At 34.9% G+C, this 25223-nt stretch overlaps 2 protein-coding genes across 3 annotated transcripts in view; one reads left to right on the plus strand and one right to left on the minus strand.

Annotated features, from left to right (window-relative positions):
- Positions 1 to 2238, plus strand: part of TUBGCP3 (tubulin gamma complex component 3) — a 71584-nt gene extending 69346 nt beyond the window's left edge. Inside the window, exon 22 of the mRNA XM_026708377.2 lies at positions 1209 to 2238. Within this exon, the coding sequence (XP_026564162.1) occupies positions 1209 to 1367 (159 nt within the window). The 3' untranslated portion in view covers positions 1368 to 2238. The remainder of the gene's footprint in view (positions 1 to 1208) is intronic.
- LOC113441377 (uncharacterized) lies at positions 1870 to 24601 on the minus strand. 2 transcript variants are annotated; one of them, XM_087938557.1, is made up of 9 exons: positions 23687 to 24601; positions 20162 to 20224; positions 19976 to 20080; positions 16967 to 17047; positions 14391 to 14471; positions 13199 to 13318; positions 8012 to 8083; positions 4363 to 4507; positions 1870 to 3757 (listed from the first exon to the last, which is right to left on the minus strand). In XM_087938557.1, exons 1-9 carry the CDS (start codon positions 24297 to 24299, stop codon positions 3034 to 3036), a joined length of 2004 nt encoding a protein of 667 aa, XP_087794683.1. In that variant the 5' UTR covers positions 24300 to 24601; the 3' UTR covers positions 1870 to 3033. The 2 variants fall into 2 exon arrangements, with proteins under 2 accessions (XP_087794683.1, XP_087794684.1); XM_087938558.1 differs by lacking the exon at positions 14391 to 14471.
- Between the last annotated feature and the right edge of the window lie 622 nt (positions 24602 to 25223).

Genomic DNA, 25223 nt, shown 5'->3' on the forward strand with positions numbered 1-25223 from the left:
TGTGTTGTTACCTCAAAAACAAATAAACAAACCTAATATCCTAATATAGCTGGGTTTGGGAACCACTGTTCTAAAGAAATCAAAATTCATTTTAAATTGCTTATAAACTGATAATTTGAATACTGAAGAATCAGCTTGTTCCTTTTTAGATTTCCTCGCAGATTTCTGCTAACCTCTCATGGAATAAATTTCATAAATTCCTCTTTTTGAACTTTCTCTTAGCAGCTTTTTCAATACTGTTCAGGAAAGTATGAGATAAAGTCTTTAAGGCGTGATTTTAATAGGATGTTCTGCTTCTAATTGAAACACTTCCCTCTCATATCTCTTCCTCTGGCTCCTTCAGCTTTTCTATTTTGTTGGAAGTAATCCGACTGGCTGTGGCTATGCTGGTTCTCCTTTGGATATCCTAAACACTTCCCTCTCTCAGTTCCCCACCTCTTTCTGTACACTTTCCAGCAATGTTGCTTGTTTGGTGAAAAAGCCTCATCACTTTTGCCCTCACTCTGAAAAAGGAAGCCTTTCTCTTCACCTTCTAGCTGCCTTGGTCATTCTCCAAGATAAGACTTCCATAATTGTTAGGTCGAATGTCAAGGACCTGTTTTCTGTCCTTGTCCTTTCCAATTATAGTGTCTCCAACAAGTTTTCTCTCACAAATTGTGCAATTAATCTGTTTTCCACTGAGCTCTTCTTTTGGGTCACTAATGTCTAGTTTAACAGCTCAAAACCTCCCTGTGGAAGTCACCACATGTTGCATGCCCTCTTTTCTGGTTTTCCTTATTTTTCTTTCTCATTTCAAAAAATAAAACCAAATCCTCTTAGCCAGGGATTTCTCTGAAGGAGTTATTGGTTTTACAGCCATCACCAATCCGTTTTTTAACTTGGAAATAATTTTTTTCCTCTTTATTTCTTTATATGGATCTGAGGTAACACAATTGGGTGGGGAAGAGAGAGAACAGTACAGTTGGTTTTTCATGAGTAAAGAAAGGAATTGAATGAGCTTTCATTAAATAAATTAAAATGAGCTTATGTTTTATGATTTTTGTAATGTGATTAATACTTTTTGAAATGTGACTATTAACCTGACACTCGGTACAAGGCCCTTGATTTGAAAAGTTGTGCATGACCTGCTTTAGGGTAGTATTTAGTACCAACCACTATGACATTAAAATTATCAATTTCTTCTGATCTTTTCCCCCTTTTCCTTTCAGGGCATTGTACAGCAGTTCTTGGTGCTCCTGACCACCAATTCTGATGAAAGCCTCCAATTTCTTAGCTTTAGACTGGATTTCAATGAACATTATAAAGCCAGAGAACCGAGACTTCGGGTATCTTTGGGCACTAGAGGGCGGCGTAATTCACACATATGATTTTTTTTTTCTGCAGCAAACATAACCAGGATCACTCACCTGGATCACTCAAAGTGTAACTGTTGTTGGATGTAGCTGTGATGGTTGACAGTATGAAACCAAATGGCATGCAGTAGTGTTTGTCATTCTTGCAAACAACCTGTTTTCAGTCATGTGGTTGTGCAACACCAGTAGAGAAAGCAAAAAAGTTTCCTTTATTCCTGTATTTAATAAGTGTTACAACTAAATGGATTTAAATTGTTTCAGTTTTGTTAAGATATTGAAAAATCACTATATTTTGTTTGGACCTCCTGAGGAACTATCCACTGTAATTTTATATTTGTCTTTAGGACATCATTTCCACTTATAGTAAGCAGTGTTCCCAGGTTTCCATTTGAACTTGGAAACCAGTTTTATGAAAATTTGCTGGTGGTTAAAAATCCAAGGTATTTTTTGTTTGTTTGGGTTTTTTTTAAGTGGGGAAAATATGTCACATAAATTACTTACATCAATATTTTCAACATTTTCAAAGCAATGATTTATTTTTCCAGAAAATTTTTAACTTATACAGAAACATTAGACACATAACATGCACAAATATCCTAAAATAAAGAATTCAGTGCTCTCAAATAATTAAACTTGTAAATATAAAATAGATGTGAATGAAGTATTTTGTGTTCAAATCGGATGTATGCAAAATTAATTTGGATATTGAAGACTACTTATTTCTCTTTCCTTGCCTATTTTTTCATTGTAAATATTTATATATTGCTGTCCAAATATTACAGGGAAACACTTTTGTAAAGAAGCCACTATATATCAAGTCATTCAATTATCCATTTGTTATATTCACAAGTAAAATCTTAGAAAATAAACACAATTATCTTTCAAACACTTTATCTGTTTCTTCTACTGGAAAAGTGCCTGTTCTTAAAAAAGTAATTATATAATAAAATTAGTTTTGAATGTATAGGCCCTTCTTTTCTTTACCTTGTCTGATAGCTTTTCAGAATACATAATATGTCTCAAAAATAGGAATGCCTGATTCCAAAGTGAATTCATATTGAGGCCTCTGTATGGGTTTCCTAGATGAGTCGAATTTCAGTATCACAGGCTACAGAGCCAAGGGTATCTCATTATTATTTTTGATTCTCTGAAAAAAAGTATTTTTCCTGAATTATTTTTATTCATAGTAGGGGTATTTTTAAATAGAAAAAAACCTTTGTATTCCTTATATTTCCAATTCTTTTTCCAGCTCACATTTATCAGATGTGTTAATATCCATCTTTTGTTCAACAGGTGTTTCAGTTTGTCCAAAGTGTTCAATATGTGTGCAGTTTTACTTTGGTTTACATGTCACAAAAAGTTATTTGTCATTGCAGAGTGCATTACACTATTTAAGCCCACTTTTTCAAATTAGGAATTTGAAAAATGCCAGATAAAGAATTTGAGCAAATACTAAACTTAACTTTTGCTTTAATTGGGCAAACCCAAGAAGCTAGATTAGCAACTCCTATAACTCAAAAGTATAAAATCTACTTTTATTATTCCTAAGCATGATTGCAGTATGATTGATCAGCATACTGTAGGGTTTCATCATGATTACTCTTGGTAAAAACATTTAGTCTAAATGCTTCTGGGCATTGGTTAAATTGAATAAATAACTTCTTACTATTAATTTGCTTTTCTAGTCAGAGTATGAATCTGTACCAGAACTGTATTTGTGATGCTGAAAACATGTACACTCTGTGCCATCAAACTGGGACATTTTTGATTCATTAAAGTTTTTGTTTGTATATGGAGCAATGAAATTATCTGATGAAGGATCATGAACCCAATTTAAACTGTTGTAATATTGATGCTTAGATAAGTAAGCGGTGTATGCTCTTTTGGGTTGTGTGGATTTTGGACTTCTCCTGGAGGATAAATAATAGTCAGGTTTTTTTCTGTGAGAAGTACTATGTTTCTTTTGATATGTTTCATAGTCCTGATTCCTGGGTGTATTATATTGTTCTAAATTATTATAGGAAGTGCTATTCAATTTGGAAGGTTTAGATTGTAGTTTGAAATTCTTAAGTGTACTATAATTATGTGATTCCTCTAATGATTCAGCAGGGGGCATTAATTCTGTTTGTTTTGCTGGGCAGCTAGGGGAAGAAACAGACTGAATCTCTAAAGAGTTTGTAACATCTTCACCATGTGTTGAAAGAAAAATTCCTGGTGGTGGACAGTTATTGTTGTTGTGATTTTCTATGTCAATAGTGTTGGAGATGGATGTTTTTGGCTCCAGTGGTATCATAATGCTTGTTTCTGATTCCTCAATTTTTTCAGATTCTTTATGTTGGTCTGATTCCTTATTTTTGACAGATTCTTCCTTCTTGTCAGTGTTAGCATTTGCTATAATTGGTTTCCTAAAATGGTAAAAGAATAATTTTAAATAAAACTTATTTATAAATAATTCTTATAATAATTTTGGAACAACCTCAGCTAAAAGACCATTATTGAATAGATTACAAATAATGAAACATTATCTTTCCCTGTCTTTTTCAAGAAAGGGAGGTAATCTTTAATCAAGTTGCTGTTTTACCGATTCCCCCATTTCATTATCAGCCATAAGGAAGAAGGAATTATTGCATTTGACATGCAAGAATTATATGATGGATGGATAAACATTTAATAAGCCCATACAAAATACTTGTTTCCCGTGTCTCATGAGACTTAGCTTTATATACTTAACATCATGAAGTTTAGGCCAAGAGACAAGACTCAAGGCCCTAGAAGGGAGCATCATGGCTGAACTGAGATGTCCTCCTTCTACAGGATATTCAGTCTCAATGTCTGATTCTTACATGGCTAATTGCATTTAATCGACAGCCTCTACTGTTGCATTAATTTGACCTAACATGTTATAACTATGTTAAAAATATATAAATGGTAAGAAGTTGTTAGGATGGAAGTTGTTATGATATAGAATGACAGTGATAGGAAGGGAGAAGAGAATGAAACAATAACTTACTGCTTCTTCATAAACAATGAATTGTATATGTGTACAAGGACTATCACTGCTAATATCAAACCAGAAACAGCTACACAGGCAACAATGATATGTTTTAGTAGTTGTTTAAGATCTGCAGCCTTTGCTCTTTTTTTATCCTGAATACCTAAAAGGATATAATAGTTTACACAGAATAGTAGATAATATTTTCCATAATGTAACATAAGCTATCATACATGTGCTGTAATTCATGAAAACATTTTTTGTAAAAAACGTGCTGATACATTTAAGCATTAGAAGTTAGATCACCCATTTGATTCACTTCATGTAAAGCAATGGCCCCCAACCTCTGGGCCGTGGCCAAAAACTGGGTCATGGCCCATTTGGCAGGTGAGCATGTGCAGCTCCATTTGTATGAGCGATGGGTGCTTATGTGTGCAAAGTTCCATTTGTGTGAATGGTAGGTGCTGGCATGCAAAGCTCCATTTGCACAAATGGAATTTCACATGCTCACACCTGCATCTGCCACTCACTCCTGCTGGTTCACCAAGCTGGAAAGGTTGGGGACTGCTGATGTAAAGCAATGTGCTTTATGGTATCAGTTCTTTGCTTTGTTATTAAATACAGCTATGAAAAATAGTACAAACCATCCTTGTTTACTGACTGCTCATTCAGCAATTGTTCAACAGTTACAACAGTGCTGAAAAAGATTTATAATCAGTTCTTCAGTTTGCAGCCTTATGTTTGTGATCTTTATAGCTGCCTTCCAACAAGCAAAGTCAATGCAGAAATTGGAAGGCGTAAGACAAGTCATAATCATGTGACATTGTGAGTGATTTGCTTCACAACTGCAACTAGAAACGATGTCATAATTTGGGTGCATGGTCAAGTACTGTTTCACAAGTTGCTTAGAGAAGCTACCAGTCCCAATTGTGGCCAATGATTGAGGAATGAAGCTTATTTTAAGATTCCCCCGCACACAAACCATTTCTTTTCTAAATCAGTCACTGCAGTATTCACTCAGATGTTTCCGCTTCCAAGAATAGTTTAAAAGCTTGGATCCTGAATAGTAGCATTAAAGTAGCGTATAATTGAAAAGTCAACTTTACTAGTTATCTCCACAGCAATAACAGCTTCATTATTAAGTTAAATCAATAGTTCCTCACAAAATACCATAATTACTTCTGTAGCCTTACCTGAGAAATGCTGTAAAGAGAGGCTTCTTTTACAATCTAATGCCAAAAAACATGTCATTTGGAAAGACTTAATGCTGTCTTTTATTGGACTGGTTTTACTGAACTTTTCTAAGATGAATTCTTTAGCTGCAAAGTCTTTTACAGTTTGAAAAGAATAGGGGAAGGGAAGAGAATCAGAATTCTGATGCTCATCTCAGTTGTTATGTGAGCATTAGGAAGCTCAGAAGCTTATGCCGAAGTTTGAGCCAAAGCTTAAGCCAGCATGCATAATGAATTGTAATATAATCACTGCAGTGCCAATAAGGTTGAACAATTGTGGCATTCTGAGAAAGAGTTCAGAAGGGCCTCCTATAAACAACTGTCCATTTTACCATACACAATTTATTACAATAAATTTACCATGCACAATTTGCCATTTAACACATTTACCATGCACAATTTATTATAAGAACTCCTACATTTCTTTTGGCAGTACACAAATATTTGGATATTAACAACAAATTGTACATAAACAAGGATCAAGAGATTATTCAATTCTGGATTCTTACAAATTCTACATTTTTAAGCTGACACCCTTTATGCTTAAATTTACACTTGATTTCTATTGAAATGGAAAAAAGCTTTAAATATCTTCCATTGGTTATAGTCCTGATTTTCGCATTTCATGTTGCAAGTATCTAAAAAATTTAAATTCCTTGTTAACTCACTGCTCAGGATTGTACTTCGTCCTTCAAATACAGTTAGCAAATGGAGAAGGTTTGAGTCTCTGATGTTATACAGAACATAAACAGAGCTTGCATGATTTTTGTATTCAGTTAATATAAAATATCACACTTATTGCTTGAAAGCATGCAGGTAGCCAGCAGTGATCATTTGATAATCTAAATCTGTTGTTTTCAGCTTTCTAAAAATGAGTTAGAATAATATATGACTGATGTTAAGAGCAGTTTCACTGGCAACACTACAGGTGCGTGCCTTATTGCTTTTCACCATCCATCCAAACTACCTTATAGTAAACTTATAGTATAAGTTTTCTCCAGCTCAAGATGGAGGGAAAACATTTTAAATTTAAGAAGCTTTTTGCAATTAATTTGTGAGTTTCACTTTAGCAATGTCCCCGGGTGATGCAAAGCTGCTGGCTTACATGTAGTTTACAATATCTCATCACTTTGCCCTTTCATCAGTATCTCTCCCCTTTATCCCCAAACAGATTTCCTCCCATTCTTGATCTATATTCTCCTTCTTTCTCCTAAAGTGAAGATGCAGTCACTATGCAGAAAAAAAGCTTTCCCTCCAACCCCCAAAATCCATGTTAACTTTTCTCTTCTGGGTAGAGGTTAAAAATGGCAATTCTCCCCTAGTAATCACTTGTATTAAGTATTTAGGAAAAGGTAGTTAAGGAGATACCCTGCTATTCTTAAAGCTGTGTGCTTGATTCCCCATATTCCAAACTTGGCGGCTATAATGCCAAGGGATGCAGGCTTCATCTAGAATTTGGAAACAGTACTCCATGAGTACTTGGCTTCAGATCCAAGCAGCAGAAGCCCAGAGAAACCAGCACACACAAAGCTGGGCATATATTCACTAAATCTGGCATGCAGTAGCAATACCCCAAAGCTTGCCAGCCCTTAAGCCTTTGAATGGTACTGCCACATTGCTCTGGCATCCAAAAACCAGCATTTACACTGGGGGTTGTAGCTTTTATCTCATGACAAAAATACTAATGCTATTAAAAATATGTTTTCACTAGAGGCTGACTATATCGATGAAATATTTCTGTTAGGGCTAAGCCATTTTTGCCATTTATTTTAGGTTTCACTGGGCTGTGAACAAAATTCCTTGTCTTATTATACATTAGTGTCTCATAGAGCAATCCATTGCTTTATTTATCTGCTTCTTTTAATTACCACATCAAGTGCTGCTAATGGATAATGATCTGAAAAATAAAAATCTTCATATAATACGTTTTTCAACAATGAATTTTGAAACTACATCTCATCACTGGTTCACAAAATTAAAAAGTAAAGAAAGTACCTTTATGTTGTTATCTGCATATTGTTATTGGGAGCTTTATATGTCATGCTTTATTAGAGGTTTAAACTTTGGTTTAAGGAATCCAACAAAAACAACAGCAACAAACCCTGCCTTGTTAATTTTGTAATTGAGGTCTAGACAAACAAATTGCCACAGCCATAGAAAAAATGTTTGTTTCTTTTCAGCTGAACACACACAAAATAGGTTTTAGTAGAACAAACCTAACAGAAAACCATAAATCAAGTGATTAAAAATAGAATGGAGATAGCTGCAGTTTGCTATGTCAACAAACACAGGACAACAGAGCTGAAATTATAGTCCTGATGTATTAGGTAATACTCTTTTTTTCACCAAACAACAGAACCCAGAAGATGCACAGGGAATATCATTTGTTTTAACTTGGTGTAAGTTTACCTTACCTAAAAGCTTATTTTATTTACCTTCATACTTCTCAAAAAATTCAAATCTTCTAGCATCATTCACATCTTCATTTGTCACTTCAGTTCTTACACCTAAAAACCAAAAAATAGATTTAATAGTTTTTTGTCCTGTTGGTTTTTAAGTGGAAAATAAAAATATTTTATTTTGTTTCAAAGAGCCTTTTAAAACAATTATGCTAATTGGGGTTTGTTGAGTGTTCTTTATTGCTTATTTAACCCTTGATATATAACATGTTTTATATATGTTATATAGGATTTCTTAACATCTATCATTTCGCTTCTTAAAAAAATGTCATGTTTATGTTCGGAGTGGGCAAAGGGATTAAGAAGAGATAAAAATAGAGTCAAAGAGATGGGATTCTTTTATCTTTGTAGTAAGCAATCTTTTCAATTCAGGGAAACATCAAGTTGTTCTGTCCATGAATATTCATTATACAGATAGTCCTTGACCTAGGACTACAATTGAGCTCAAAATTTGTGTTGCTAAGTGAGACATTTGTTAAATGAGTTTTGCTCAATTTTATGACTTTTCTTGCCACAATTATTAAGTGAATTACTGCAGTTGCTAACTTAGTAACATGATTATTAAGTGAATCTGGCTTCCCCATTGACTTTGCTTGTCTGAAGGTTATAAAAGGTGAGATAACATGACCCTGGGACATTCTAACCAATATAAATATGAGTCAGTTGTCATAGAGATGCTGCAATGGTCTTAAGTGTGAAAAACAGTAATAAGTCACTTATTTCAGTGCTTACTAACTTAAGTCACTAAATGAACTATTGTAAGTTGAGGACTACCTGTCCAGTAGTCTTATAAGTAGGATAAACCACCATGCATACTAGATTTCCTAATCTGTTTTAGCCAATGAATTCAACTTTTGATGTAGCAGGCACAGAGAGAACTAACTAAAAACACATTAATTGCAAGTAGAGAATCTTTCATAATATAATTCCAGTTTCAGTTACATTGGACTGAAGCCTTTTAATATTAACAAGTAAGACATAGAATCCTACACAGAAAGGATCTTCCTATCTTGAAATATCATAGCTTGTCAGCCAAATAATTGCCCCAAACAATGTTTTTCTACTTGAAGTATGCTAGAAAGATATGTGCCAAATTGGTTTTAAGTAGTTTTTAATTATATTCCTATTGTTTTAAACATTTATCTTACACTTTAAACTTCCATACTTCATCAGTATAGCAATTGTAGATTCTGGAGGCTTTGCTCTATCGCATACTAGCTTTTATTTTTCATTAAAAGAAACATTTAAAAAATAGAAAGATAAAGAACCTGGTGGCCTCAAGGATTAGGGTTATGGAACTGCAATATTAGACTGATCTGACAGCTAAGAAGGCATTTGATTGTACAGCTAGGTCTCAATTAGTACAGATAATGAATTCCACAAAATGATTGCTTTATTTGAATTTGCATTATTCAAAGTGATATTTCTATGGAAAAAGTGGTCATTGGTTCCAGCTATATGAAAATAAGCCATGAAAAATTTTAAACATAAATGTGTATATGTATATTGATGCAATATTGCAGTAAAAGATAAAATTAATATACTTATGATTTAAAGTTATGGTTAACAAAGTTGTAGTTATAGAAAGCAAAATAAACACAAATAAAATTTTAAATATCATTCCTAAATGTAAGCTTATACTGACAAAATAGAAACATAGAAAACTAACAGCAGAAAAAGACTTGGTGATCCATTAAATCTGCCTTTTCAGAGTTTTTTTTTACTTTTTTAAATTTTTGTCAAATGATGGACATGTATTTATCCCAAACATATTTAAACTCAGTTGACTTATGATTGATCCACTAGAGAGGTGGTATTCAGTAGATTCTGAACAGTTCTGGAGAACTGGTAGTGGAAATTTTGAGTAGTTCGGAGAACCGGCAAACACCACCTCTAACTGCCCCCGCCCTATCTATTCTCTGCCTCTCGAGTCCCAGCTGATTGGCTGAGTCTTGTTTTGTTGTCCTGCACAGGAGAACAGAGCTGGAAAGCAGGTTAGTGGGGTGGGGAGGGAATGGGAGTTTGCAGTAACCTTCCCCCAGGAGTGGGGAGGGAATAGAGATTTTACACTATCCTTCCCCTGCCAAGCCCACCAAACCACACCAGGCCCACCAAGCCATGCCCACAGAACCAGTAGTAAAAAAAATTGAATCCCACCACTGATGCACTATCTCTGCTGGAAGTTGGTTCCAAGTTTTCACTACTCTTTTTGTGAAGTAATACTTTCTAACACTATATTTGAACTTTCCATCTGTCAGTTTGAGGCTATGTCCCTGTGTTCTTGATTTTTGCTTAATATTGAAAATATTTTTTTAATCTCCAGAATATTAAGCAAAAATCAAGAACATGAGGACATAACCTCAAAGTGACAGGAGGGAAGTTCAAATGTAATGTTAGAAAGCATTGAAAAACTGTCTTCTAAAACCTTATTCACACCCTTAATATAGTTGAAGGTTTCAGTCATGTCACCCCTTTCCCTTCTGTCCTCCAGGCTGTTCAGTTCCTCTGGTCTATCTTCATATGTTTTGTCCCTCAGACCTTGCACCGTTTTTGTTGCCCGTCTCCAAATTCCCTCAGTCTTATTAGTACCTTTAAGTGGTTTCTCCAGAACTCTAGTGATGCATCCCAGAATTTTATTTGCCTTCACAGCTGCCTGGCCACACTGTTACCTCATTTTGCAGTCATCTGCTATGACCACACCTAAATCCTTTTCTTCTGTTGTCTTGTCTAACACTGAACCCCTGCCAGAGGATTCTTTTTCCCAAAGTGCATCCTGAACAGGGATTTCCACATTTTTAAATCTATTTTCCAGCAATGTGAAATCATTTTCCATGTTATGTATACTCCAGGAATGTCAATTCTATTACACACCTTTGTGCCATCAGCAAAAAGACAAATCTTACCTAGCAATTCTTCCGTTATATCACTTAGAAACACATTGAACAGAACAGGGCCTAGGACTGAGCCTGTGATACATTGCTTGCAGCAGTGGGATCCTATGTGTTCCACTACTGGTTCGGTGATCACACGTGTGTATATGCATACCTAACGCACGTGTGCAGCTTTCCCCACACCAGCTGAGGCCTGCAGCACCAATCAGCTGAGAGGATAAAGAAGAGAAAAGCGCAGGGGCGGGTGGGCCCCTCGATCCTGTGCTTTCTCTTCTTTCTCCTCTCAGCTGATTCTGAAGGATTTTTTTTCCTCCTCTCAGCTGATCATGGGAGGCTTTTTTTTTTTTTTTCCAACAACCGGTTCACTTGAACCGGGCTGAATCGGTAGCATGCCACCAGGCTTGTTAATGCTCACCAGGCTAGAAAAGGTTACAAAACTATTTCCAAAGAGTTTTGATTCTACCAGTTCACTGCCAGGCAGACTATGTACAAATGTACAAATTGAGATTTTCAATACCAGTTCCCTCCTCAGGTCGGTTGGCCAATCAAGATCATACCAAGAGTGAGGCAGACAAAGTGCCAGGAGGTCTCAAAATATTCCAGGATAATATTCTAAGGATCTAAAGGCCTGTCTTACATTGCTGAATGTTAACATTCCTGAAATCATCGTCAAGAGAACAGTGAACAACAATGAAGTACATGATAGGGCTGCAAGAAAAGCCACTATACTCCAAAAATAAATTGCACCTACAGTTTGTGAAATATCACTTGGATAAGCCAGAAGACTATTGGGAGAATGTTCTGTGGACAGATGAGGACAAAATAGAACTTTCTGGCTTTAGTGAAAAGTGTTATGTTTGGTGAAAGGCAAACACTACATTCCAGCATAACAAACTTACCCATCTGTGAAACATGGTGATGATGAGAGTGTCATGGTTTGGCCTTGCTTTGTTGTATTTGTACTACGATGGCTTGTTGATTATGAATTATGAATTATACCAGCAAATACTACAGGAAAATATCAGAGTATCTATCCATGAACAAAAAGCTCAAGTCAGTGAGTGCATAATGTAGAAAACAATGATCCAAAGCATATGAGTTTGTATCACCAAAGAATTGTTAAAGCAGAAGAAAGTTAACATTTTGTAATGGCCAAGTCAAAGTCCTGACCTTAATTCTAGAGAAATGTGAAAGGATGAAGCAGGCAGTGTATATGAGGAAGCTCCCCAAAATCCAAATTGTTCTATTACGATGAATGGGCTGAAATTCCTCCAAGTCCATGTGCAGGACTGCTCAGGTTATTGTAAACATTTAATTCCAGTTATTGCTACGGAGAGGGCCATGTCAGTTGTTGAAAGCAAAGATTATACTTTTGCCACCCACAAATATACAGTATAGCTTTAGATAATTGTCCTCAATAAATCCGTGAAGAAGTATAATATTTTACTCATTTGTTTAATTGAGTTCTAATCTATTTTATGACTGTGTACAGAACAGATCATGTTTTAGATCATATTTTTGCAAGTTCACAAATTTAAGCACCACTGTTTGCCATGACAAATTTTGGCGCAACCTTAACTTTTCCTTTTATTTTCCATGTGTGCTTTATAATAATGCATACTGTACATTCAGGCACTCCAACATCCCATTCTATTTTAATTTTGCTATGACATTCATGTTGCTCAATTACATCAAATTTTTGCTCTAATGTAATAACGATCTTTTTTGAGCTTGTAGAGTTTTCCTCTGAGGAGATCATTTTTTCCCATTTTACAGACACAAAGATTGGTGATGTCTAAAACCCCAATGGCAACTGCACACACACTTGCCTCACATAAACTGAATTTTGATTTGCATTAAACATAATGTATCAATTTACAATTTTACACTAAATTTAATATCACATTATTTCAACTGGTGTTAATTGTGACCTAGCAGTACATCATTCCACCTTACTTCCTAGTTGCTGCTTTTTTATATTTCTGATTTAAAGTAGAGTATTTCTGACAAATGATCTATCCCATCCATCCTCAAGGGCATATTCTAATAAATAACCTCTTATTTATAACCCAAATAAGCTGTTCCATTTCAGGTACTTCATTTATGGAATCTTTATCATTAATTTCAAATGTGGATTTGGGTAGAAAACCCTTGCTCTTAATGACTAATTTGATTCAATCATTCTTAATAGGAACAGAGGAAGTTAAAAAGACCAATTTGGGCAGATGTTACCTCAGACAAAATGGCATAGAACATTAGATAATGATTTTACTTTGAGGAAGAGTTGATTTAAGCGGGAAAATCAATGATGTTTCACTGGAAGCAGGTAGAATAAGACCTTCTTCTGAGGACGATTCCTTCGGTGTGTTTTCCTTTTCACTCAATGGTCTCTCTTTAATTCAAGGGGACAAAACATTGACAGTAGAAGATTCTATGAACGTTGTCCAAAAAAAGAATTCTAAATAATACTATAGTTATTAGTGTGAAATGTAGAAGTATTTCTAAACAATATCTCTACAAAATAATGCTAATTTGCAATTTTATAAAATCTAATCTACATATATCAAGGAAAAGACCCAAAGAGATCTTTTTTCATTGGATTGAACAGAACAAGGGAAATTAGAATCTGCACGTTTGTACAGCTTTTGCCAACAAAATGGATTTTTCTAGGCAAGTACAGAAATTTTGCTTTTCTTTTTTTTTGTGTAACATACAGATATTACTCGATGACAAAAGATTTAGAGGGTGTGTTCTTCAGCTCTCATGTTTGGTTCTTTATAGTGCTTCTGTCAACTATTTGGTTGTGGAGTTTCTAGAGTTAAATTATTTGAAACATGGAACAAAAGCAATGTCTTAACCTGGGACTACAAACATATAATTGTAGACATTTGGGATAGGTGTTTCACAGCATGGCCATGCTACTTTGAAGGCTTTCCTAGGTTTCTTGCATGTGCCCATAAAGATAACCCTTGGCAACGATGGCCTCAGTTTCTCATTACTTTTATTAAATGATAAGAGCAGTGTTGTAGCATTGCATTGCAAACCCTGTTCCCTTGGATCATGCATGCAAAAGGGGGATCTTGAGATTTGTCAAGATAAAAATGTAAATTGATTATGAACTAACAAAGTCCGTATGAGTACAGCAGATGTAATATATTCAGCTGTGTACAGTATATTTCAAAACAATTCCCACTGAAACGATAGTTGCACACAGAGGCAAAATCATCCTGGTGGCAAAAAGATGGCAGCAGCCCTGCCCCTTTTCATGTGTGTTCCATGCATAACAAATTATGTTCAATTATCAATGTGACTGTGGGAATCTTTCATTTTTGTACATCCCTTGCACTTCTTTAGCTTTGGCAACTCCAGCCCCAACCCTAATCATTTTATGGGAATAACATGACAACGTTTCACTACTGAGCATTATTAGAAATCTGTTCAGCAGCACCGTAAAATGAGTTTACCTGGACCTTGAGATTCTTTTGATGGAATCTGTTCCATAAGCCTCTGTGCCTTGCTTTCAACAGCTGGTGGAGAATTCTGAACTTCAGCATTAACAAGAGATGAAATTGTGATTCATTTAAGCACCCACTCTGGAAAGTTACTAAGATTAATTGATTGACTGACTAACTGACCAATTGATTGATTGATTGATTGATTTAGGTGCCTTCAAGTCAGTGTTGATTTACTCCTGGTGATTGCCTGGACAAGTCCCTACAGTTTTCTTTGCAAGGTTTTTCGGAATTGGCTTGCAATTGCCTTCTTCTTCCTAGAGCTGAGAAACTATGACTGGCGCAAGGTTACTCAGCTGGCCTGATGCTAAAGGTTGGAACTAGAAGTCATGGTTTCGTGGTTTCTAGCCTGATGCTTTAATTACTATACCAAACTAGCTGTCTCATTTTGTTCTAGCATTGCCCTTGAAAGAAATAAGCAATATTTAATAATCCTTTCATCAGTAAATAGTGGATAGTGCTCAGCTGTATTTTCTAAGAGATATTATAAAAATATTTTGTAAGGGTAACCGAATAACCAAGCTCAGAGAATACCAGGAACTCCATGTGGAATCCATGATTTGCAGTTAAGATCACTTGAAAGGGAGAAATTGGCCTGGAAACCCTGAAACAGTGACTTTATTCTAAATTGTGTAGGCCAGGGCTGTCAAACTCATGGCCTGCGGGCCGGATGCGTCATGCAGTGGCCATGCCCATGCCCAGTTTAGCGAAGGGGAAAAAAGTCCCGATACATTAAGTCATGCTGCCGTGACGACCTGAGTTTGACACCCCTATGTAGGCTGCTTGTCTTAAAGTCAGGCTCAAGAGAGTAGTTCTGGAATGTGATTCAGAGTTCTCCTTCCCATTATCCAACATGGAAAAACACAGATGCCTAATAATGTTTATTTTGCTTTTCATCAGAATGATGTAAAGTGTTTTGAATAGCTAGTCAATCACAAGGGCATGAATTGTTCACATTTCATAGACATTGGTAAAGTAGATCTTGAATCACTCGTCTTTAAAATGGGTTATTAAAGTGCCTGCAGTGCTTTGTTCTTTGTTGGAATTGGATTAAAATATATGGAAAATTTATAAGTGCGTGAAGTACATTTATTAGAAATCAGTGCTGGCTGTTTCCAGTATACTTTATTTTGCTCTAATCAACTTTTTACTTTGAACACTTTTCCATTTCTCAGTGCTCTCAATAAATTTTAATGGGCATTGCTCATTTATTTTAATCAATTTATATGACTACTGATTTTGCAATAGTGACACTTAACTTGGGATTACAATATTTCACAATGCAAAATAAACTGCAATTATATCTACATATCTATATCTATCTATCTATCTATATGATGGCAACATCATGTGATTAACATCTGCTCGCAACCATCCCAAATCTCAGATAGCACTGTCTAATCTATATTTATACCATATAAGATACCTATTAGTTGACAAAGTAGGATGGTGGAAAATACTGCTTGTAAGGGCAAAAGACAAGAAGAAAGAACAAAATAATATACAGCTATTAAATCTGGTTACTGAACAATTATAACTCTAGGACAGAAACATTAATTAGGAAAGGGGTCTAAATGCAAACTAACTGAATACAATTGAAAGCTTAGGAAGTATTTACTGTTATGGAAATGAGAAAGAATGGGAAATGAAAAAGGGAAGTTGGATAAGCAAACCAAGTATAGGGGGAATGAAGTTATGAAATTGAAAACGAAAAAAACCAATCACCTTTTGTTCACAAAAGACCCTGTTGTCAGTGTCACTACACAAAATCACTCTGGATAATAATGGGGAGGAAGGAAAATACAAGCAAGAGTAAATCGTTTATCTCTTTTTCTTCCCATGACCTCTACACCTATCCGAAAAGCTACAAATGGGGTGATATATGTGGTCTGACTGCAAAGGTAACTCTGATTTGTTCACTGATTTCTATAACACCCCCTTTCTTCCACACCTCATCAAGGCATTTTACACAAACAAGCCCTGCAGTTGCTGTGGTGATGCCTTAAGCCTTGCAGCTTGGCAGAGCTCCTAAACTGTGTATCAGAGGCAGATTTTGAAAAGAATTCTGAAATGAACAGAGTGAGTTATAGACGTAATGCCCAACCTCAAATAAAAATAAAATCCAAGTTGAAGTGATCACCTCCATCACTTCTATGGAGGCAGAGAACAGCTGTATTAAGCAGAAAATAGCTCTAACTAGTTAAACCAGGCTTTAAGTAACAACTACAAACCATGGCACAGTGAACAGGAGAGAAAACAGTACAATTACGTTAGCTCAGTATCCAAGTGTTTACTTGCTTGCTTAAACTAACGTGACAAGCTAAGAAAGTACTGTTAAATATTAATTGAATTTCCATACTCATTTAGAAATATACAGGTAATAACTGTAGCGTCTTCCCACCATCAAAACAAATATTGCTTTGTAGACCTTTCCTTCATCATTTGGACAGTCCTTGATATCTAATATGTTACATATAGTAAGAAAATATACAATTATCTATAATATTAGGTTGTGCAATAAGATTTACCTGTATATTTCGTTAATTCCTGAAGAATATTTTTCATTACTGATGATTGCATTTCCTCACTGGATGACAAAGGCTTCTGGTCTTCGATTTTCAAAACATCAAAAGTTAAATTAACATTCATTTTTACTTGATTAAGCTCAGTAAGAATGACAATATTAGTTAAATAAGCATCAACTGCCATCAACTGTCCTATAACAATAAATAATTTTAAAATATTACTTGCTATACAGAAGTACACCAGACACTACACTTAAACATTCTAAAAATATTCTACAAATATTTTAACTTTAAAATGTATCTTAATATATAAGAATTTAGCAGTACAAACCTAAGCAGGTTTACTCAAAAAGTATGCATAGCAGAAACAAGTACAAATCTGACAGTTCGACATAACAGGATGTGCTATAACTAAATCAAGAAGCCTATAAAATAGGGGACAGAAAAGAGAGGACACAGTGTAATTAGCCAGGACACTTCAAAGTTCAGATTGTAAAATAAGAATTATTTTACACATAAGTGTGTCAGCAAGATGCTACCTGGATAAGACATTTGGAATGTAAAGACAAAGCTAGGAATAGATTTAGTAAGCTTACTTTGTGAAGAAAGCTATGGAGAAGGTAAAAGTAAAAAAGAAAAAGAAATCAATATCCTGAATACCAAAGCAGAAAAATATATTCTCAGAATACTAAAAAGGAACAGATCCAAGTGGCTTTCAGAAAAAGCTATCATGATAACCAGGGAAAGACAGAAGATGAAAGCCCTGGGCAATGAAAATGGCATACAATAATTAAAAACACCGTCTTTCAATGTCAAGCAAGAAAGGACAAACCAAATATATTTCACTCAATGTCAGCAAATAGAGAAATTTATCACAGAAAAGGAAAACAAGAGTTCTTGTTAAGAACTGAAAAATCAGAAGAAAATTTATAGCAGAGTTAGGAACACTCAAGAGAAATAATGAAAGAAAGCTGAGGCAAAGAAGATTAAAGAAAGATGGAAAGACTACATTAAAACCCTTTACAAATGGGATTATAACCTGACAAGCATTTGTAAGCAGAGAATATATTCAGGAACTGATTCTGCTCAAAAATTAGGGAAAAACTAGAATTAGACATCTATTAAATATGAAAATATTAGGCCCACGGAACTCTTTTAAAGCTGTAAGAGAACTGAAGAATTAAATGGAATATAGCCTAGGCATTTGCAAAATTGGTGGATATATCTATAAAAAAGGGGACAATACAATGCCAGTTTATTCCACATACAGGCAAAGCTTTGTTTTAGATCTTGCAAAGAGCATGGCCATTAACTGAAGAATGAAATGAAATAGGCTTCAAATATGGCAGAGGGACATCAGAAGAATACTTTCCTTCTTGAGGACAGAAGTAATACCACCTGCTCTGAGAGCATTAGCGGTATGAATCAGAGGTGGTATTCAGCAGGTTCTGATCAGTTCTGGTAGCAGAAATTTTGAGTAGTTCAGAGAACCAGCAAGTACCACATCTGACTGGAGATTTTACAGTATCCTTCCCTCTCCAGATTGTGTAATCTCTTTTTCAAGTCCCTCCTTAATGACTCTTTTCTTCCTTCCCTCTTAGTAGTCTTTCCGATCTTCCCCAATGTCAGTTTTAAATTCCTTTATTTAGGGAGGATGAAATTACTGAGGTTGTGTTTGGCTCCATTGTGAGATACCACAGGGTTCAGATAGTTCCTCCATGTTTTTCAGCAGCTACATGAAACTGTTGGAGAAGGTTGTTTATTGATTTTGAGGTAACATTGACATGCTAATAGTCTACAACTATATCCTAGCAAAATAGAGGTGATGTTTGTTCTTAATCAATCTGGTTTAATTCTAGTTGTGAGGTTAGCTCTGACAGGGGGATTCAGAATAGAAAAGGGAGTGAGAAAAGTATGCATTTCAGGTTAATTTATATAATAAATATAAGAATAACAGAATTGGAAGAGATATCATCTGAAATAAAAAATTGTAGATAGGAAAAAATTGCTATACTATACAGTATATAGATTATACAACTTGTCAGCTGACTACCTTGTCAGCTTAAAATAGAAAAGCTCATTATGAAAATTTAAAAAAAGTTAAATCCATGTTAAGACAAAATAACTACTGAAGATAATGTCAAATAATAATACCAAAGTATACTTCCTGAACTTACATTTGAGAATGAAGAAATAAAGGGGATATATAGTTTTGTTTTCTTACCCAAGAATGGATAGTGCGATGGAGAAATAATGAGATCATTAGTCCTGCAGAAGGATGTCATGACAAACTCATTCAAGATCACGGAGATAAGGATATTTCAATGACAATACAATCAGAATAGTTAAAGCAATGATCTTGGTAATGTATGGCCTTTAATGTTGGTAACTAAGAAAAAACAAGAGAAAGATGGATGCCTTTGACTTATGGATTTGGAGACAATTACTAAGAGTATCATGGATTGCAAGGACAACCAGTCAATCTTTGACTAAATAAAGGCTGATTGCTCCTTTGAGGTGATGAACAGCAAACAGAAACTCATACTTTGGACGTATGATATGACCAGATGATTGGCTAGAAAAAAAATGTTTGGCAAAGTGAAAGGAAATACAAGAAAGAGAAGACAATGGAGAAAGTTAGTGTTAGGGTCAGAATTAAAGAGATTACTGGACATCTTTTCAAACAGAAACCTGTCACTGCTAAAAACAGATTAAATGTTGATCATTTGTCCACAGAGCCAAGCAAGAGATGAAACAAACTCAATGGCACCGATCTAACTAACTAGTCAAAATAAGTAAATCAGAAATTGTCTTTAGTCCTGAAATTCAATGTATTGCATAACATGAACCTTCAAGCCCCTTAATCTGAATTGCTTGTCAAAATATAATTTATGGCTGATATATATTTTAATGAAATCCTAGTTTAAAATCTTTGGAAAACCATTTGATTTTACTATAGAATAAAATCAGGTCTAAGAATACATTTTTATACAAAGGAAAGCAAAGACGTACCAGTCTCTTTGTTTTGTTCATTTAATATATATTCCAGTTCTTTTACAGAGATTTTTGACTGTTCATTGATTGTGCTTTGTGAATGGTCTCTGTGTGCATTTTGAGCTGTAAATTGCAAAAATGAAAACTGTCTAATTCTGATTACACAAAATATCCAAAAATTTACTCAATAGAATCCATATTTACCTCTCAGTGATTGTAGAATTTGATTTAATACCATCATCTGATAAGTAAAAGGTTCAGGGACATCTAAAATAAAATATAAATATAAACTATTAAGACTCACTCTTATAAGGATTTTTTTTAAAAAGAATACTTTTGTAAATTGTAAAAATACTATAATTGTATGAAATGTATAAAGGTGACACTGACTAATAATGAAGAAAGGCATTTTGAGAATCCTGTAAAAGGAAATAATTCTGCAAAGGAATATAAACAGTATAGTATACAAATAGAAAAGATTTATAAGCATCCAGATAAATTGTTTCCTTACTAGAACTTATAGGTAACACAGAATAATTTGATCTGATAAAAGGTAGTGTAAATTGAGCTAGGCAGATGACTAACTGCTTGCTGAAATGCACACTACATAATAAAACACAAGCTAATCCATTAATTGTATATGGCTTTTATGGGAAAAATAATATAAGAAAATATGTGCACGTGTATGACAATTTTAATCATGACAACTTTAAAAAAATGTGGACTTCAACTCCCAAAATTCCCAAGTCAGCAAGTTGACAATTTTGAGAAGCACTGGTCTGGCCTATCTTTTTTCTGTTATAACAAGTAATAAAATCATATGTACAAGATATGGGATAGAGAAAGAGGACCAAAGTAGGAACATGTGGTATGGGCAAGAACCGTAGATAGTGTCTGTAATTGCCTTCAATTAAGCACAATTTACACGTTAATGGGTTAAACTTTTCAATCTGCCATGCCTTATTAGATTTTGACTATTTGTTTATTATTTATATCTAGGACACAAATAGCCTAACACTTGAAAAGTTTCCCAAGCCTGCCACAGAAATATCCAAGTCAAAATCAGCCATCAGATGGCAAATGCCCATCTTTTAAAAATAATTATAAGAGTGATTGAACTATATTGAGGTAGAGAAATGAGTATAAAACTCATGCTTGTTCAAATGTTTTTCTAATCTTTGTGACTTGCTATCTTTAGCAAATAGACTTGAATATTTTTCTAAAATGTTTCCAAATACATGTACATGTAGGACAAGTAGATTTACTGTAACCTTCATCCTACACACATATACCACTAATAAACTCTTTGTACTAAAGATCTTGTTAATGTAGTTCAAGGCACTGCACTTGCATGAAAAATGTAGAGAGTAACAGGAAAAAGATAGTAATAATTAATGAACTGCATTACATTTTCTTCAGAAAAAATGATTTTATATTTATTTCACACACTTGGCATCTACTCATACAAAGCAAATTTATTCAAATGGATGAACATGCAGTCTTAGACACAAAATTTGCAAGTTATATCTGCCATAGAATAATCTCATAATTATATAAAATCATTTACAAGTGGACAATCATCACATTCATGATCTCAACAGTTTTACAATACGGTACAATAGCTTTTACAATAGCTGATAAGATCAGGTGTTATTCTTAAAGCAGGACAGAAAATTAACTGCACAGGTATAGGATAGGTAGTAACTGTGCATTTAATAGCAGTAGTTGAATGCCGGATCTTGGAGTCCAAGTGGACAATCACTTAAATATGAGCCAGCAGTGTGTACAGCTGCCAAAAAGTACACAGTCCTAGGCTGCATTAACAGAGGGATAAAATCAAGATCACATGAAGTGCTAGAACCACTTTATAATGCCTTGGTAAGACCACACCTGGGATATTGCACCTAGTTTTGATTGCCACAATGTTAAAAAAAGATGTTGAGACTCTAGAAAGAATGCGGAGAAGAGCAACAAGGTGGTCAGGGGATTGGAGGCTAAAACATAAGAAGAATGTTGCAGGAATTGGGTATGTCTAGTTTAATGAAAAAAAGGGACTTGGGGGGACATGATAGCAGTTTTCCAATATCTAAGGGGCTGCCACAAAGAAGAAGGGGCCAACCAATTCTCCAAAACACCTAAAGGCAGGACAAGAAGCAATGAACAGAAAATAACCAAGGAGAGAACCTACCTAGAAATAAGGAGGGGAAAAAAGGAGACATATCCTGATAGTGAGAACAAATAATAAATGACGCAGCTTGCATTCAAAAGTTGTGGGTGCTCCATCACTGGATGTTTTTCAGAAGAGATTAGTCATTTGTCTGAGTCTCATGTTTGAACAGGAAGTTGGGCTAGAAGACCTCCAAAGTCCCTTCCAACTCTTATTCTACTCAGACTATTTGGTAAACTCACATCTAAAAGAATTTAAAGTGGAGATTTCTGGATTTCTACCTAATAGGCAGGAAAGATGGGCTACAGACTCCATCAGTCAAAATATTTCAACTGGTGGGATTTAAGAAGAGGGTCTTCTCTGCTATTGACCCTGCTTTATAGAACATCTTCCCTTCAGAGGTGAGAAAAGCCCACAATCTTCTGGCCAGTCAAAATCTGGCTATGTAACCTTGCATGGGGGGACAGAGAGGCCCACACAACCACGGGGCTGGCTGACTTCATGAAAAACACCCACCAGCACCACCTGTTAACAATTGTTAATTCCCCATCTTCGAATTCTTCACCTTCTGAAATTTTTATAATGCTGTTTTTATCATTTTAAAACTTTTAATTTTAAATTATCCTGATTTTAACATTTCATGTTATTGATAATACTGCCTAGTTAAAATATGAACTATCAATAAAAATAAATTAATATATTTAACAATTTGCCAGTGAAAACAGAGCTTGGGAGGGCTGAACGCCCCCAACACAAGTGATATCAAGGTGACCACGTCCCCTGGCCATACCCCCCTGTCCCCCCCCGAGGTCAAACACAACCCTGATGTGGCACTCAATGAAGTTAAGACACCCAGGGGGTGTCAAGGGGAGGCTGTTCTATAAGGCATGTACTATGACAGAAAAGTCAGGCTTCCAAGGGCTCACTAGGCAACACTGCATCTCCGGGAGATTTGGAGCATACCCACATTGTCAAATCTAGAAAGGTGGGCAGAAACCATAGGAGACAGATGGTTGTACAAGTAAATTTTGAAAGATCACCATAATCTGAACATGATTTTTGATATATCATTAATCATGTTAAATGACTTTTCTTGAATAATGTTCAGAAGGCATAACTAAAACATGGTGGCCAGCTCTGTGCATTTAAAATGGTTGTTTTGCTGAGATTTAAATGTTTTTCTTTGGCTAGTTTCAAGGAAGAGTCGATTTCTCTTTTTGCTTTTGAAATGTATTGATTTTACTACATTGTTGCATTTATGTTTTTAAGTTGTGTTTTGAGGATCCTAGTGAGCAGATGGTGATAGCAAAACTTTCAGCAATTCCGTTTCAGATCCAATGCCACAGTAATAAGAGTCATCATAATGCAATACTTCATAAAACTGTTGTAAAAAAAAGAATGACATAAGCAATATTGTAATAAGAACTCCTATTAGAAGCTATATAACAAAATGTATAATTGCATTCAGCTCAATTTTATTCCCAAAATACCATAGCAACAATTATAATAGTGCAACTCTATCATCCCTTCAAGGTGAATCCAAATAAAAAAGAAGTCTTTACCTGTTCTTGGGTGATTTGTCTTACTGCTCCTGGGTAGGCTCTCTCCTGTAATTCCACCATGAAGTTTTATTGGAGTTTTTCTTCTCCCTTTAATATGCTTCATTTTCTTATCCACTGAACTATTTACTATCACTTGCATACCATTGTCTTTTAATGCTACCGAATCCATTTTAAGGCCTTGGTTAATAATGTTGGTGGCTACAACATGAACTTCAGGGACCTCTCTTGAATCTTTTAAATTGTAAATGTCAATCTGAGTTTCACTTGAATTGTCGGGAGAATGAAATCTTACAGTAATATTACTTGTTTTTAATGATCTGCCACCATTATTACCAGCCGTTTTGTCCCGTTTGAAGTCAGGAAGCAAAGCCCCTTCCTTGCCATCCTCTTCAGATCCTCCACCCTTCACTTTCTTATGTCTCACTGGAGTATCCATAAGAATATTTGGGGAAATCTTGTAAGCCTTGTTACCCATCAGTGCTGAATTGCTACTGGGGAAGAGTCTTTCTTTTGCTGTTAGACTACTAGGACTTGCCTTCTCTTTTACAGAGGATCCTGAAAAAATATAGTTGTATATGTTAAAAATTCCAGCAGAATACTCTCTGCTAATCATGCAGTTTACAAATATAATTCATGAAACATTACTGATATTGTGATTCTCGGGTATTTTGCATGGAAAACATATGACAGGGACAGGTTTCCAGTAATTGGGTTTTAGATTAAGGTGTCCCAGAGTGAAAACACAACTGTAGTGTTACTGAGAATAAATGGCCTTTTCCACAGAAAGATCACAAATGCCCACCACAATGACTACCTGCCTTTTACCAAATTCAGGTTTTCAGTGAATGTTTTGCTTTGTTTTTCTGTGATTTCATGTTCATGTATCAAATTCTTTTGGTGCAGAACTTGGATTTGTTGATCTGCAAATGAAATAATCAGTAAGAATACATATAAGTGAAGACATACAAATTAAAGCATAACAGTAATTCAAAGTGTTATGATTTGATAACTATTCTAGTCAAAAATATTTTCATTGGCTAGAAAATATTTACTTTAAATCTGTTGTTAAATATGTCTTTAAGAAAGTTATTATCTTGAATACCCTTTTCATCAGTTTTCTAATAAGGACATACTCAATAATTTGCACATGAGATATTGAATATAATGCATGTGAAGTCTTCCAGGATGCTATAAGAATACTAAAAATAAGTGTTACCAACTTCTGGTTTGTACGAAGTAAAGCAAAATAACAAACTGCAAATTATAAAACTCAAGGAAGTATTCTTACAAAATGTTTTTCAATATACAGGGCATGCCCTGCCTGGAGAAATTTATAATTATAGTTGAACTCATAAATATATTTATTTGTACTGAGTCCTATTGAATTATTAAAACCATACCATTTGTTCAAGATTGCATCCATAAGTGGCAGTTATTTCATGTAATACCACATCAATGCAAAATGATAGGTTTCCATTCCTAGCTGTAGTGTTTAAGGTGTATAATTAAACCTTCAAACACTCAACAATAATTGTTG

This window comes from Pseudonaja textilis, chromosome 8, assembly GCF_049901715.1.
Source record: "Pseudonaja textilis isolate UNSWEBS1 chromosome 8, rPseTex1.2, whole genome shotgun sequence".
In the NCBI taxonomy this organism is placed as follows: domain Eukaryota; kingdom Metazoa; phylum Chordata; class Lepidosauria; order Squamata; family Elapidae; genus Pseudonaja; species Pseudonaja textilis.